This window comes from Medicago sativa, chromosome 7 (assembly GCF_051527215.1).
Source record: "Medicago sativa cultivar Bolivia chromosome 7, Bolivia_mono, whole genome shotgun sequence".
Taxonomy (NCBI): Eukaryota; Viridiplantae; Streptophyta; class Magnoliopsida; order Fabales; family Fabaceae; genus Medicago; species Medicago sativa.
Window position 1 is genome coordinate 5,355,179 of NC_140755.1, and position 14,396 is coordinate 5,369,574.

At 33.1% G+C, this 14,396-nt stretch overlaps 2 protein-coding genes across 3 annotated transcripts; both read left to right on the top strand.

Moving 5' to 3' along the window:
* The first annotated feature begins 3,851 nt into the window (after positions 1 to 3,851).
* On the top strand, positions 3,852 to 7,105 carry LOC146903738 (uncharacterized). The gene is made up of 5 exons (XM_085722960.1): positions 3,852 to 4,013; positions 4,710 to 4,794; positions 4,877 to 4,931; positions 6,160 to 6,298; positions 6,500 to 7,105. Exons 1-5 carry the CDS (start codon positions 3,852 to 3,854, stop codon positions 6,593 to 6,595), a joined length of 537 nt encoding a protein of 178 aa, XP_085579086.1. The 3' UTR covers positions 6,596 to 7,105.
* Positions 7,106 to 8,194: 1,089 nt separating this feature from the next.
* LOC146903739 (Phosphoenolpyruvate carboxylase family protein) lies at positions 8,195 to 14,122 on the top strand. Of its 2 annotated transcripts, none has more exons than XM_085722961.1 (8): positions 8,195 to 8,741; positions 10,084 to 10,365; positions 10,452 to 10,574; positions 11,369 to 11,519; positions 12,034 to 12,254; positions 12,722 to 12,758; positions 12,846 to 12,988; positions 13,667 to 14,122. In XM_085722961.1, exons 1-7 carry the CDS (start codon positions 8,244 to 8,246, stop codon positions 12,959 to 12,961), a joined length of 1,428 nt encoding a protein of 475 aa, XP_085579087.1. In that variant the 5' UTR covers positions 8,195 to 8,243; the 3' UTR covers positions 12,962 to 12,988; positions 13,667 to 14,122. The 2 variants fall into 2 exon arrangements, with proteins under 2 accessions (XP_085579087.1, XP_085579088.1); XM_085722962.1 differs by having other exon boundaries at positions 12,157 to 12,254.
* Positions 14,123 to 14,396: the final 274 nt, after the last annotated feature.

Sequence of the window (14,396 nt, forward strand, 5' to 3'; positions counted from 1 at the left end):
TTTCTTTAATAACCACCGGTTTATTGTGCAACCTTTCAAGTCAATTCTTACCTCTTGTTTTTCCTGTCATGTTTTCTTTTGAATATCCTAAAGCTTCTTTCCCTTGACACCCTTCAACTGTTCTGAGGATTTTTCCACCTGTTGGTTTGGGTTCTTCTTGACATCTCTTATATATTCAATCACAGTAATACTTAAGTCATTGTAGATTTTGATACAATGATGTATCAAATGTCGAATTATTTTGCAGTTTGGACAATATGAGGGTATCTTCTCATAGACAACTTCAACATAGAAGGCAAAACTGTCGCGTTCAACCAAGATATCTTCATAGATTTTTTCGGATAAATCAATACCAGTGGTGTGCCTACAATTAATGCAATTTCAAACAAGATTATAGTACGCCAGTATTCTTGTGGTAAGTCCATCAAGCAGATCCAAACTTGTGCATGCGTACGTTTCTGTGAATATGGACCGAAATCAGCTGACCATTTGATAAGCCTCAAGACCCCAGGTTTGAGGTTGAAGGTTCCAATCCACCAAATCTTTCTTATGTCTTATATGGAGATAAACTGAAACTCGCAGAACCCATTTTTCAATGAAATTTGTTTCCAAGCACCAATTTCTCTCCAAAGAGAGGAAGGTTTCTTGTATAATTCACTTGCAGTCACCGGCGCATCCCCCTTTTGCCACAAAAGACGGCCATGAAGATGTTTTTTGGCCTCTTCCAAACCATTTTCGTACTCTTCCTGGTTGACTTTGATGCAGATAGCATCACCTTTGATGGATATTGATGGAAGTCAGCTAGTATGTATGTCACAAGTGTTAGAAACTGCTTGTGCAAAGGCTTTTTAGGCTGTGATTTCTGTTTCGGCACCACAGGAGATGGTGGTTCCAGGAACTTCCAAGGGCAGATCATATAGAAAAGACAGTGATGATGATGACCATAATTGACGATGCAGCAAGGTCAGGGATGAATATTGGTCTGAGCCTTGATCCAATCTTGCAGCTCTTTTGAGTTAAACCGTAATAATCTGCTCACAAGTCACTTTAGTACGTGGTACAGATTCCATTACGCGGTACAATATACGTAATTGGTTCACTATCTAGGTTCGTGGTACGTCCTAATATTGTATTTGGTACGGCTCTAACATTAATTTTTTATCATGCCTAGTTAAAAATAATAATTCTAACAGCTTACAATGATAAGATAAGAGAAGTCCATTTTTCAATAAAAATCAGTAATAATCATGTTGCTCCTCATGTTCCTAAACCAGTAAGATGTGTGTGTGTTGTGTAATCATGTTGGCTTATAAATAAATAAATGATTAAATACTAATGTGTAATCATGAAGTAATTATTTTTAAATTTTATAAGATTTGTTGAATTTGACAGTTTTACTAGTATTTTATTATGGTGATGATGAGTTGGTAAAAGCTCTTAAAATTAGAAGAAAGGGTTTATAAGATAGTAACAGAAAATGGATTTGGCATGATGAGTTGGTCATTTTTGTTAATTATCTTAACTGCATTTGGATACTTAATAGATTAAAATTGTTCATTATAGATGTTAGTCTTTAATGGAAAAGCTATAATGGATGTTCATGTTAATTATCAATTTTCAATTTGTATGAACATGCAAAACAACTCTAACAGATCAGTCAAAAAAGCTATAGTTAGCATTAGGGGTGTTCGCGGTTCAGTCTGGATCGGTTTTGAGGTAAAAATCAACCGATCCAAAATAAAAATCACGTGCGGTTCGGTTCGGTTTGGATGATTATGTTAAAAAAATCCGAACCGATCCGATCGAAATATATGCGGTTTAATTTGGATCGGTTTTTGGATATCCAAAGTGCAACATGTAATTTTTTTATTAATATTAATATTACTCATACATCGTAAAATAATAGGTTTGATACAAAATATGACATAAATTTATTAAAAAAAGTTAACATTACACAATGAAAATGATTGATTATATTTGAAATAGATGTAGTAATAATATAGATTAAATTAATGCAATATATAAGATTAAATACCAATAATAAATATATTAATGCATTATATAATACTAATAAAATAATAAATAAGTATAAAAATTTACTTTTGCGGTTCGGTTTGGTTCAGTTCGGTTTTGAAAAAGCAATCCGAAATCCGATCCGATCATAGCGGTTTTTCCAAAACAACATCCAAACACATCCAAAAATATTCGGTTTTTTGCGGTTTTCAATTTTTTTGGATCGGTTTGCGGTTTTATTTTGGATCGGTTTGGATTTGAACACCCCTAGTTAGCATGCAGGTAAAATTATGATGCCTCCTCCACTTGAAGAATCATTAATATGACTTATTTATATTTGCTTATAATGGGTTGTATGATACATTGTAATTGTGCTTTATATCTTTTGAATGTATGGATCAATGAACTGATTATTGAGGTTTTGATTTTCTTATTTTCACCTCAGCAGCAAGATCAAAGGTTGAGATCAAATGTGAAATTTGTCCCACATTGGAAGGTTTTAAACAATAGAGAGGAAGGAGGTTATATATAAAATGGTAGCTCCATTTCATCGTACCTCAAAATTCAAGCAAGTGATCCACTAGCAGAATAAAAGATGGTTAAAATCAATTTTTCAATCTGCAGAACAATTCTCATTTTTAGGAAGAAAAAATAGAATTGGGAATCAGCTTATTGAAAAGTTGGTTAAAACTAGAATTAATTAGTTAAAAATTTATCATTTTAATAAATGGTTTTTTTAAAACTAGAATTAATTAGTTAAAAATTTATCATTTTAATAAATGATTTTTTTGAAGGAAAAAAAATCATTTATTAAAATAATAAATTTTTAATTAATTAATAAATGGTTTAAAACCAACTTTTTGCTCTTCCATGACGCTACAATCCCTTTTTTTTTTTTATGAGAAGAATTGTGAATTGGCTTAACAAAAAGTTTGGTTAAAACTTAAATGGGTCTTGTTAACCAGTCGAGGCACTGGTTGCATTGGTTAAGGAACTTAAAAAATTAAGGAACCTAAAAAAGTAAATTTTAAAGTAAAAATAACATTTTTTATGCTTTTGATTCACGTTCAAATGTCCCCTTCAAAAAAATCATTTTCTTAATTTTCTTAAGTTTTTTGTGAATGGAAGTGGGTATTAACTATTGAGAAATAATAATATTTGTACAATAATTTTTTGACAACTTTTGAAACATCTTTCTCTCATACTCACATGTCTTTTCATTATCTCTCTTCTTCTTTCTCTTTCCATTGCTTTTGTCCAATTACAAAGGGAGAAAAGTGGTTGTCATCAACATGTATGTTAGAGCAATTTTCGAAATTCTATGGATATACATTGCTTTGGTTTCTGCCTATGTTCAATCATTAATGTGATATTTGTTTTAAATGGTTCATTTAAAACAAGTTAATCATATAAGATGTAACGACATGTGCGCATATTAAGAAAAAAATTCCTGAAGGCTGAATTGTATTAAGTTATTCGAAAGGTGCACCATATTAACTTGAATGAAACATAGCCAATGCAACACTATAGACCAAATGCGACCAAAGATATCACAACCCAAAAGAAGATGATATTAAAGACTTAAAATTAGGTTCCAAAAAGTAAGAAATAGAAAATGAAATGTTTTTCTTGGCTTTGCCGTGATAAAAATTGAATTTGAATGACTAATTTTGTAAAATGAATTATAGCTAAAGATTGGATAAAGGTCAAATGTTGATTCATTTCTATTGTTCAATGTTAATTTCTTTTTCTTGTTGTTGTTGAATGTTGAAATTGCTGTTAAGATACTGATAAAATAATTGAATTATTAAAGAATTGTTGAATTTGTGTAATTCAGGATGGTTAACACTCGATATAATTATGTGCATGATCAGAAATATCCATCTGAAGATGTTGACATACACCATATAGTTTTGAGGAGGAATGGTGGGAAATACTTTTTTGTGTATGCTTCAGCACTTCTTGTATTAGCGTGTGGCATCTATTTGTATCTTCTTGAGGTATGTATGTCTTCCAACAAATTCTATGTTTGGTTCTGTAGTGGTAAAAATTTATTTTTAGTGAATTGATTATGTAAAATTGATTCTGGCTAAAACTGAGTTGAAGGTAAAGTGGTTTATGTTTTGGATATTTTCATGTAAACAAACATAAATTCATTTTGTAGCTTCAAGTGGAATAAATTTTTAGTGTAAGAATCAATTCTAGCTAGAATCGGAAGCTACAATTTCTAGCTTCAAGTGGAATTCATTTTATATCCAAAATCAATTCTACTTTTAGAGGAACCAAACATGTGAAAATCAATTCTACACCTCTAGAATCAATTTTTGCCTTCTCCAAAAGTTGAACCAAACATACACAAAATTTCTTTGTCTGGTAAAGACTCGAGTTGGTCCTTGACAATTTTATGGTGACCCAATTTGGTCTTTGACAATAAATAATACCAAATTAGTCTATGACATTTTTTAAATTGGGGACAAATCAGTCTCTATGTTATTATGAGTCGGAACTAATTCTAATTTGTCCCGTGTAAAAACGCTAGAGACTAAATTGGGTATTATTTTTTGTTGCGAGAAAATTGTCAGGGACCAAATTGGGTCTTCACCCTTTCTGTTTCAATGACTTGAGGATTTTGATTTTTTTTTTTACTTTTTTCTCGCTTCTTTTTTGCTTGTTTATTATCTACCTTCTGTTGATAGGAGAAATCGATTAGCCTTGTGTATTACAGCTTGCTTTTTGACATATTTCTTGTCAAGTTGTTACTTCGCTCGCCAGTTAATAAAGGTGAGGAAAACAAATCTATAATGTATGTTTTATTTTTGAAACTTATTTGAGTCATTTTGACAATGTTGTCATTTTCATGCAGAGTCTGTTGTGATTATGCCAGCTTTTGGAGTACAGCTTGAGACTCACCATATGAGGTGATTTTTTTTGTTAATCGGTGTTTTAGTCAGTAATCAACACTATATTAAGATACATTGAAAGCTTAGTGTAGGATTATGTAACATGTTTTGTAAAGGATTGTGCACTTGGTAATTATTGTGTTTCGAAGAGAAGGTTGGGACATTTGAATGCTGATGCTAGTTTAGGGTTCTTTAGTCTGTTTGTGGGATGCGGATTCCTCGCAGTCAGGAAAATGCCATATTCACACAGTCAAGATATCGTCCACCATTTGATTCATCCAATGGTCCACGTTATTTATTTTTCTCTTCAGTCTTAAACCCCAAATGAGTCGCTTTTTGTTCATGTAAACACGTTTCCATCTCTCCGGACTTGGAGGTCACGTCGAGGCCACCTCTAGGATCATATAATGTTCAGTGACATCACAGTACCATCTTCTATGACAAAGAATATAGGAGGAACCTATGCTCCAGCATAAGGGACAAGTTTTGCCATTGTCCTTCCAGCATTCGTGATGGCAGCAAAGTACGTGCATGGACTCAAGTTGCTGCTAAGTACATTTGGAATGATTCTGGATTTTGTGCTTTGGGGTTTTAATAGAAACTTGTGCTTGGATAGTAAATTGTGCTGCAGAGAGAAATTGTGTTTTTGAGTTTCTGTGGGATTTTAGATTCAAGATCAAGGTTTCAGTGGAATAAATTGTGCTCTCTGATTTGGGGTTTCAGTGGATAAATTTTCCACCTGAAGCATTAGAATTAGAATCCCATTTTCACAGGGGAAAGGAACTACTATACCAACACTTTTAGCTCAAATTGTATCAGATTTGTGTCAGAAAATTGTATCAGATTTTTATTTTAACTTGTATCAATTTGTTCATTCCCAGTAATTGTACCAGATTTGTTGGTCAATCATGCCACTTCAGTAAATTTGACGGTGTTTTTTTGGCTCAAAACTGAAAACTAAAAAGGAGTTTATATGGGCCTTTGGATGAATCAAATGGTGGAAGAATATTTGACTGTGTGAATATGGTATTACCCTGACTGAAGGGAGTTTACTTCTTTATGTTTGTCATGAAAATATCTTCTAGGTTTTTCAGCTCATTTAACTAGTTATCTTGCTTGGCTTTCACAGTGACCACTCTAATTCCAGCAAGGCTTTCCCATATTCATTTCTATCATGTACTTATTTTGTTTTTTCCCATATTCATTTCTATCATGTACTTATTTGGTTTTTGATCCTTTCTTACAGTGGAAAAGTCACCAGACGCTTTGTTCCCATTGATAGGATTCTAAAACCTGTTTTACTAGAATGTGTGACTCCAGTGACTTGCTACTGGACTCTATCCTTGATTGTTTGTGAGGAATCAGAAATGGTGTTAGTTTACAAGGTAAAAATTATATTTTGTTCGCGCTATATTTAACTCTAAGCATCTTTTTACTTGGCACTGGAATACTATTGCTCCTTTCTGGAAGGCTAAACATACAAAGAGTCAATGGTCACCTAATAAGGCATGTAACTGGGATACCATTCAGACAGCTGTTTTATGTTTTTTACCTACTAATGATAAATCTCAAAATTTGTTTGCTAGAACTTGCGACCACCAGTTAAAATGCTAGTCCATGTCTGGAAGGCTTTGTGTGCTGCTACTGATAATAAAGATGAGACTTGTATACATGCCAAGTAGGAGTTCCTTATACTCTTGGATTCACAAGAAAAAACGACCGCTATGACTATACTGGTCCTGGACTCACTGAAATGATAGTTTGGAACGTAATGGCCGATTTACTATAGAACTGCTAGAGCAAGTGCTTTCTCATCGCTCAAGAAATTAATGCATAGGCTCTCAGTTTCAAGTTTCAAACTTTCGGATTCTCCAACTCAATCTCAACCTTCTCATCATGGGATCCAACCCATTAGGGTAAAACCCTGCACTGCTAGTCCAGGTATGATCATAGGTAATTACAGGTAAAGTTGAGCAGATATGAGTGTGGATGCCAGATATGGGTACTGTTGGAGTAGTATTCTCATAAGCTGGTTGTTGTATTCTATTTCTAAATTCAAATTATAAATCTTAATCTAAGATGTTTGTTGTAACGAACTCTAGATATTCTCTCAACTTTGTATTGTATCTATATATGATATGATATTGTACTCTGAACTTTCATTAATGAATTGAATCATAAATTCAAATTTATTTCTGTATAGGTACTTTAGTACACACACATATGTGTGTAATATAAGGGGAATGCTCAGGGAACATGTTAATGAACTCCATATAGTAATTTTGTCTCAAAACTTCAAAATTGTGTATTCAAATTCTTAAAAGTATTAAAAATTGTTTTTTCAATGTTAAATTACTAATTCTAAGTTCCTTAACACGTGCCCTTGGGGCACTTGTCCAGATGAAATATTAACTGTATTGTGAGTTAATATTATTCTTAACTAGGTGTATTTGATTCCTTAACAAGTGCTCATTCTTACCTTCATCAATCAAAATAACTATTTAATGGATACAAATTTGTTAAGAGGGTGAACTTAACCGGGTATTGTTATTTTTTGAAATTAGATAGACAATTTATTTTCTTCACATTTTGGAATCAGACTAGTATTCCAACCATCCTAAGCATAACCATTATTGCATATTTCACTTTCCATACAAATAGGTGTATTGTTTGAAAATAAGTTTAAGGTCTTGCCAATAGTGTTTTTATCGCACTTGTTAAGGATTTTAAAAATGGAAACAATTGATAAATTTTATGTAGAAAATGTTGTTTTTTGATGTTTCAATACGTGTAACATTTTCATTTTAAACTTCTTATCAAGTGTCGTTATTGCATTTCTCATAAGTTTATTGTAGGACAATTTGTTCAAAAAGTTTTTATATTTAGTATTAGTTTAATTATTATACATTGACGGTGTAGATTTATTTTATACATATATTTAATGATTTGTTGTCAAGTTAATAAATAAATATGACAAATCATGTGCTTTTATTTTTATTAATTGACTTGAAAATGCATTATTAAATATTTACGTGGAATAATTAGACATTGATTGAAATGATATTTTAGATACATCTATGAAAAACAGCTTTTGTTGGTGATGTTTTAGATACAAGTAGTTTAATAACCAAACAATTAAACTTAGTGGTTAATTTGATTTTTAAGTAAAATAATTTTTTTTGGTTAAATTTCATTTATCTTTGGGTCGAATTTCAAATTACGAATTTCATGACTGAGTCGATAATTCAAACAATAAAACAAACATGACAAGTAATTTAATCAAAACGGGGATTTAGCTAAAGTAAAACTGTCTGAAGCTACCATCATATCATGAGCTGCTCCGCCACAATTGGCCGCGCCGGCGCCACCCCTGGTGGCGGTTGCGTTCCTCATCTCCACCACTTCCGTACATCATTTTCTTCCCCTTTCCAGTTCCAATCTCGCCGGAACTCTAAACCAATACGCGCCACAATCACAATTTCATGTTCTTCAAACAAAGCGAAGCAACTTCGCGAAATTCTCGATTCACCAGGACTTCATCAAGGTCCAGCATGTTTCGACGCACTCAGTGCAAATCTCGTTCAATCCGCTGGATTTCCGTTATGTTTCACAAGCGGTTTTTCTATCTCTGCTTCTCGATTGGGATTGCCTGATACAGGCTATTTATCTTACGGCGAAATCGTCGAACAAGGTCGTCTTATTACTCAATCTGTTGGAATTCCTGTTATTGGTGATGCTGATAATGGTTATGGTAATGCTATGAATGTTAAGAGAACTGTTAAGGGTTATGTTAATGCTGGTTTTGCTGGTATCATTCTTGAGGATCAGGTTAGTTAAGGATTTTAGTTGTATACATTGTCAGTGTAAAACAACTTTTTTTTACAGATGCATCAAATCATATCACACTGTGTGTGTGGATATTTGTACAAGTGGTGTTTTAGGAACTTAGGCATTATCATGTGATTTGATTGAATGCATGTGTGAAAAAGTTTTACAGTGTCAGTGTATACTGTATAGAAATTAAACTTTTTTATTAAAATTCAATTCATTTATGTTAATGCTAGTTTTGCTTGTATCATTCTCGAAGATCAGGTTAGCTAAGGATTTAAGTTGTTTACATTGGTAGTGTAAAACTTTTTTACACATGCATCAAATCATGATGTGTGGATACTTGAGAAACTTACCAATAAAAATAGCATTATGATGTGATTTGATTGGATGGATGTGTGAAAAAACTTTACACTATTGGTGCATAGAAGTTAAACTCTTTTTTAAAATTCAATTCATTTAGGTGCTTGAAATTGTTGTGGAGTGTCAATTTAGTGTTAGACATTATTAATATTTGAAAATGATGTATGAAATTGTAAAATAATTAGGTTTGTTTTTCGGTTGGTATTTGTAGGGACTATATTGACGTTAAGTTTGTAATATCGGGGTGAATTTGAAACTGAGTGAATAATGTCGGGGATGTAAGTGATAATAGATCATTGAATGTGTGAGGTGGTGTTACTATAGTCTCTGGGTGTATCAAGGTTACTACAACATACTTGGTTGAGTATTATATTAGTCAGTTTGGCCCTTACATGTGTCTTTCGTTAGTTACTTTGATATTCATACGTGTCTTCCGTATGTAGGTTAGGTGATGAATTCGAAACTGAGTGAATAATGTCGGATGCAACTGATAATAGATCTTAACAGAAGGATGAACTTTATTAATACTTATCAGAGAAAGTAGTCATTTTAATCCTAGAATCTCTGGGTGTATCAAGTTTACAAAAACATACTTGTTTGTATATTTAATAATTCAGTTTGGTCTGTGCATGTGTCTTCGTTAGTTAGTTTGATACTCATATGTGTCTTCCGTTAGCCAGTTTGGTCCATAAATTACTAACAGAAGATACTCAGAGAAGTTTTTGTAATTTTAATACATTCATGGACTAAAGGGATCAAAACAATGGTTTACTTTATTTGGCAACTCATATCATTTTGAAATATTGACAATGTGGAGGACTAGGTTGATACGGTTCAACAGTTTCAGGGGCAACTTGAGTATTTACTCATTCATTCGCAAGCTTATTATTTCATATTTCAGCACCTTATTATAACTTGACACGTTGATATTTCTATCCAACTTTCTTTAAATTACTTCATTTTGCTGTTTCATTGCTAGGTATCTCCAAAAGCGTGTGGTCACACACAGGGGAGGAAAGTGGTATCGAGAGAAGAGGCAGTCATGCGAATCAAAGCTGCGGTTGATGCCAGAAATGAGAGTGGATCTGATATTGTGATTGTGGCTCGCACCGATGCGCGCCAAGCCCTGTCTCTTGATGAGGCACTCTATAGGTCAAGGGCATTTGCTGATGCTGGAGCTGATGTTGTTTTTATAGACGCACTTGCTTCCAGACAAGAGATGGAAGCTTTTTGTCAAGTTTCTCCTCTTGTTCCAAAAATGGTATGTTTCTATTATGTCTAAGTGATAATAGTAAAAGAAGAAAGGGAAATGATATGCTATACTAATATTTATGTATGGTTGTGTAGGCCAATATGCTTGAAGGAGGAGGCAAAACACCGATACTCACTCCTCTTGAACTTGAAGACATTGGTTATAAAATTGTTGCCTATCCCCTTTCCTTGATTGGAGTTTCTATACGAGCAATGCAGGTACATGGTCCTCCCTTTCTTTAACCTTGATAATCATTAATTAATTTTTTTTATGCTGATGATAAGTTCATGATTGAGATAATACATGCCAAGAGCCACTTTTCTGTAGTAGTCTGAGTATTGTTTGTTTTGTTTTTACATGTCATGATACCAATTCCAGCATAGGTGAAATGAACCAAAACACTGGTTAGCTTGATAAACCTAGCTATCGCAGTAATACATTTAGCAAAACAATATCCAAGAACTGGTTCTGTTTTCAAATTCATCAAATTTTCAGAAGAGTTTCTATTGTAATTATATTATCTCACAATTATAAACATGCTAAAGGACACACACACACACACGCACGCACACACACAATCCATGAGCAGTATAGGAAACAAAATATACCATCCAACCAGTGTCAGTCCACTTTTCCCCAGAATGAAATTTTTATTAGACTAGAATAGATGTGCCTAGGATGTTACTTCTGCTAATGACTATATGATTTTAACTTGGATTCCCCAAAATCATAAATCACAAAATCATACTTGGTTGTTTATGGCAGATCCATTTCAAATGGTTAACAATTTGTCACATCACATACATATTAAATTAATTTCATATCCGAATGTTAATGATCATATTCAAAATAATTACTCATCACAAATCCTTAATGGCAGGCCAATGTAAGAGTGTTGTAGTATTGAACATTTTTTATTTTATTTTTAAAATAAAAAAATCACTTTTTCTGATATTTCTTTGAAGTATTCTTTAGATTTTTAACATTTTAATGTCTATGATTTTCTGTATAGGATGCGCTGACTGCTATTAAAGGAGGTCGTATTCCTCCTCCAGGAAGCATGCCAACTTTTGAAGAAATTAAGGATACTTTAGGTTTCAACGCATATTATGAAGAAGAGAAGCGTTATGCTACAAGTACCGATCAGCTGCTTTCAAAGAGAGGTTGGAGAGACAAATCTTAAAAGAAAAATAAGTAAATAAGTAAACAGAGTCAAGTCAAATACACTCTGCATCTTTTCGGGTCAATTCATTATCTCATATAACAAATTATTTCTTTATAGTTGAGTTTGATACTTTACTACCATAAAGGCTTGTTGGACTTGGTGGGAGGGGGGGTCGGCTAATCATGAATTATGTGGAGGGAACCTTTTCAGTTTTCTCCAGAAAGGCCTGTTGGTTTGAACTAACTATATCTCTAGGATATGTTTAACACTGAATATCATTAATTATTAGCTTTGTATTTTATTGGCTTGAAAGTAGCCATCTACTTAATTATAGATAGTTAGTCGTGGTAAATTTAGACAGCTATCTTTTGTTAAGTGAATTTATATGTTTTACTTCTAAAGGAAAATCAAATACAGAAGAAAAGATCTCATGCTAATATTCACACGATAAATGTACATTGTACATTCTATTCTCGCATTTTCAATACAATTACTAATTAGTTATTTATCAGAGAGCAGTAGCGTATACAGTATACAACAGAGAGAGCAAGTTGATACAGAGCAGACAAGTCAAACTATCGAAGATCCCATTGTGGAAGTTATAACACCTGATGTGTACAATAAATATGGTGCAGATGGTTCAAGGGACCCTTTTACTGGAATCTGGTCCCGGACTCTGAGAATTAAAATAATTGGCAGAGATGGAGTCGAGAAACTTGATCTCCGTATTCCTGTAAGTGATCACACTCTCCAGCTGAACAAATTTAAGAGAAAATGATGGTTTATTCATGTTTACTGGTCAGAACTAAGTGCAGTCAACTGCTTTCACTTATGCCATGAATGATTTCATACTATGGTCAAGATGCTGTGAGCATTCTTTTATGGAGTTCTGAAACATCGTGGAGTCCAGTTACATGATTTGTTTTTATTCATAAGTCATAACCAATTTCTTTCATTTGTCAAAATCCGTATGTACTTACTTTATTTTTCACTTTAGTTGCTAGCCTCTTATGCATGCAATGTGGCGTATTGCCTTTCACCCCATGTTGCAGTTATGCATATTTCTACATGGTTATGATCAATCAGTTATTCATGATTATGTGTATGAATTTGGTATGAACAGATTATCTTGTTGAGTTTTGCTCCAAACATGATTTCCTATTCCATTTTCTCACAATACATATACTTTGCTATATACAGGCTGGATTTCTGGATGGAATCACAAACATAGTTCCTGGTACTCTTGCCATTTATAAATGCTTCTATAATTTATATTCACAATTAATTTTTTTTTTTTTTTTAATTTTGTTACAACTCTATGCAGCTTTGGGTGGGGTCAACCTCAAAAAACTATTGGATGATGCAACAGAGGAAACTGGGGGAAAACTGCTAGATTTTAATGACAGAATGGGTGACAGGATTCAAGTATTTCTGGAGTGATTCCACATTGCTTTCTCAACTCCAAGGGTAATTTTCTCTCAACTACTGTAGTTTAATTTAAGATAAAAGAAGCTATTCATTATGATAAAACAGATACTGTATATATAGAGATTGTTGTCCTCCTAAACAATATTAACAAGAGATCAAAAATATCAATCAAGCTTATGTGAGGTGGGGGGTGGAAAGGACTGTGAATGTTATACCAAATAGAAGGAAAATGCTTTAACTTATATCCCAAAGAATCTCAGAGCTCTCTTTAAAGATACAGCACATAGGTTCAGATTTTGGCTTTCCTTATTTGACGTTTATTCATGGCTACCTTACCCAACTTTTCATAACAGTCCAATCATTATTCTTTGTTCCCGTTTGGGGGTTGTGATATTTTGGCAGCTCTTTTCATAGTTTAGATATTTCGTCAGCCTTGAGGTGCTTAGTAGTTATGATAGATTTATATGAATGAAAAGCTATATGATGTCTCCCTTGGTGGAATTTATTACCAATCTCTCCTAAAGATCAGTTGTATGATAAACTTGTGGAGCAATTCAGCTTGTGTAACCACAATTTTGGACTAGTAACTACCGTAACACCATAGCCAAATTTGAAGGGAGATAGAGACCACCCATGCTAAGTAATGATGTGATGGTGAAACTTCCTATAGTATCATGTCAGGGAATTTTCTTATATTGGTTTATGATGCTGTTCCAGGAAATTTATAGCTCATGCTGATGAAGGTGATTGGTGGAAGCTATGGATTGAAGCCTAATCGTGGCACAACAGCATGGTTGTAGTGTAGTTTAAAATATTACATGGATTTATTATCCACATACCAAATAAAGAACCAGTTAAGTTAGGAACTACAAGCATAAATGGGAAATTTCTTCAAACAATATTTGATATCAGTGGGAATTTTGTCTCATTTTCTCTCAACATATTTTATATTTTCTTTGTTCCCATGGAGACACCCCTATATCCTTTCCATATGGTAGTTCTTGCGGCAACATATATGCTGGGCTTCTTATGACTCGAAAATTTCCTTTTTTTGCAATCCTTATTTTATTTTATTCTTGTTATTAATGTTGTTTGTTGTACTAACTAGTAAGATACTTGTACGTCTGTAAGGGCCATTTTTTATTTTGAATCACATACATACTATAACATAAATGTGTGCCTTCAGAGTTTTAAGCCAGAATATTAACAAAGAAATGTCTTTTTTTATCTTGCAATGTGCTATCTTATAAGCATATAAATTATGTAAAGAAATGATTTTCTAAGAGTGAAACCTTTGCGCGTCAAAAAAAAAAAATTAAACAGGTGCTGGTATGCATTAGCCAGAATAATAAGAACAATAGTAATAAAAGTAAGATAACATATCTTAAATTATAACTTATTGTAATTGAGATCTAAGAAATCCTTATTTTCCACTTCATCAGTGCTG

Coding starts and splice junctions, on each gene's coding strand:
- LOC146903739 (XM_085722961.1), top strand. CDS start 8,244: ATGAGCTGCTCCGCCACAATTGGCCGCGCCGGCGCCACCCCTGGTGGC. Junction 8,742..10,083: donor GTATCATTCTTGAGGATCAG/GTTAGTTAAGGA, acceptor TTTCATTGCTAG/GTATCTCCAAAAGCGTGTGG. Junction 11,520..12,033: donor TCAGCTGCTTTCAAAGAGAG/GTTGGAGAGACA, acceptor GTTATTTATCAG/AGAGCAGTAGCGTATACAGT.
- LOC146903738 (XM_085722960.1), top strand. CDS start 3,852: ATGGTTAACACTCGATATAATTATGTGCATGATCAGAAATATCCATCT. Junction 4,014..4,709: donor TCTATTTGTATCTTCTTGAG/GTATGTATGTCT, acceptor TTCTGTTGATAG/GAGAAATCGATTAGCCTTGT. Junction 4,795..4,876: donor TCGCTCGCCAGTTAATAAAG/GTGAGGAAAACA, acceptor ATTTTCATGCAG/AGTCTGTTGTGATTATGCCA.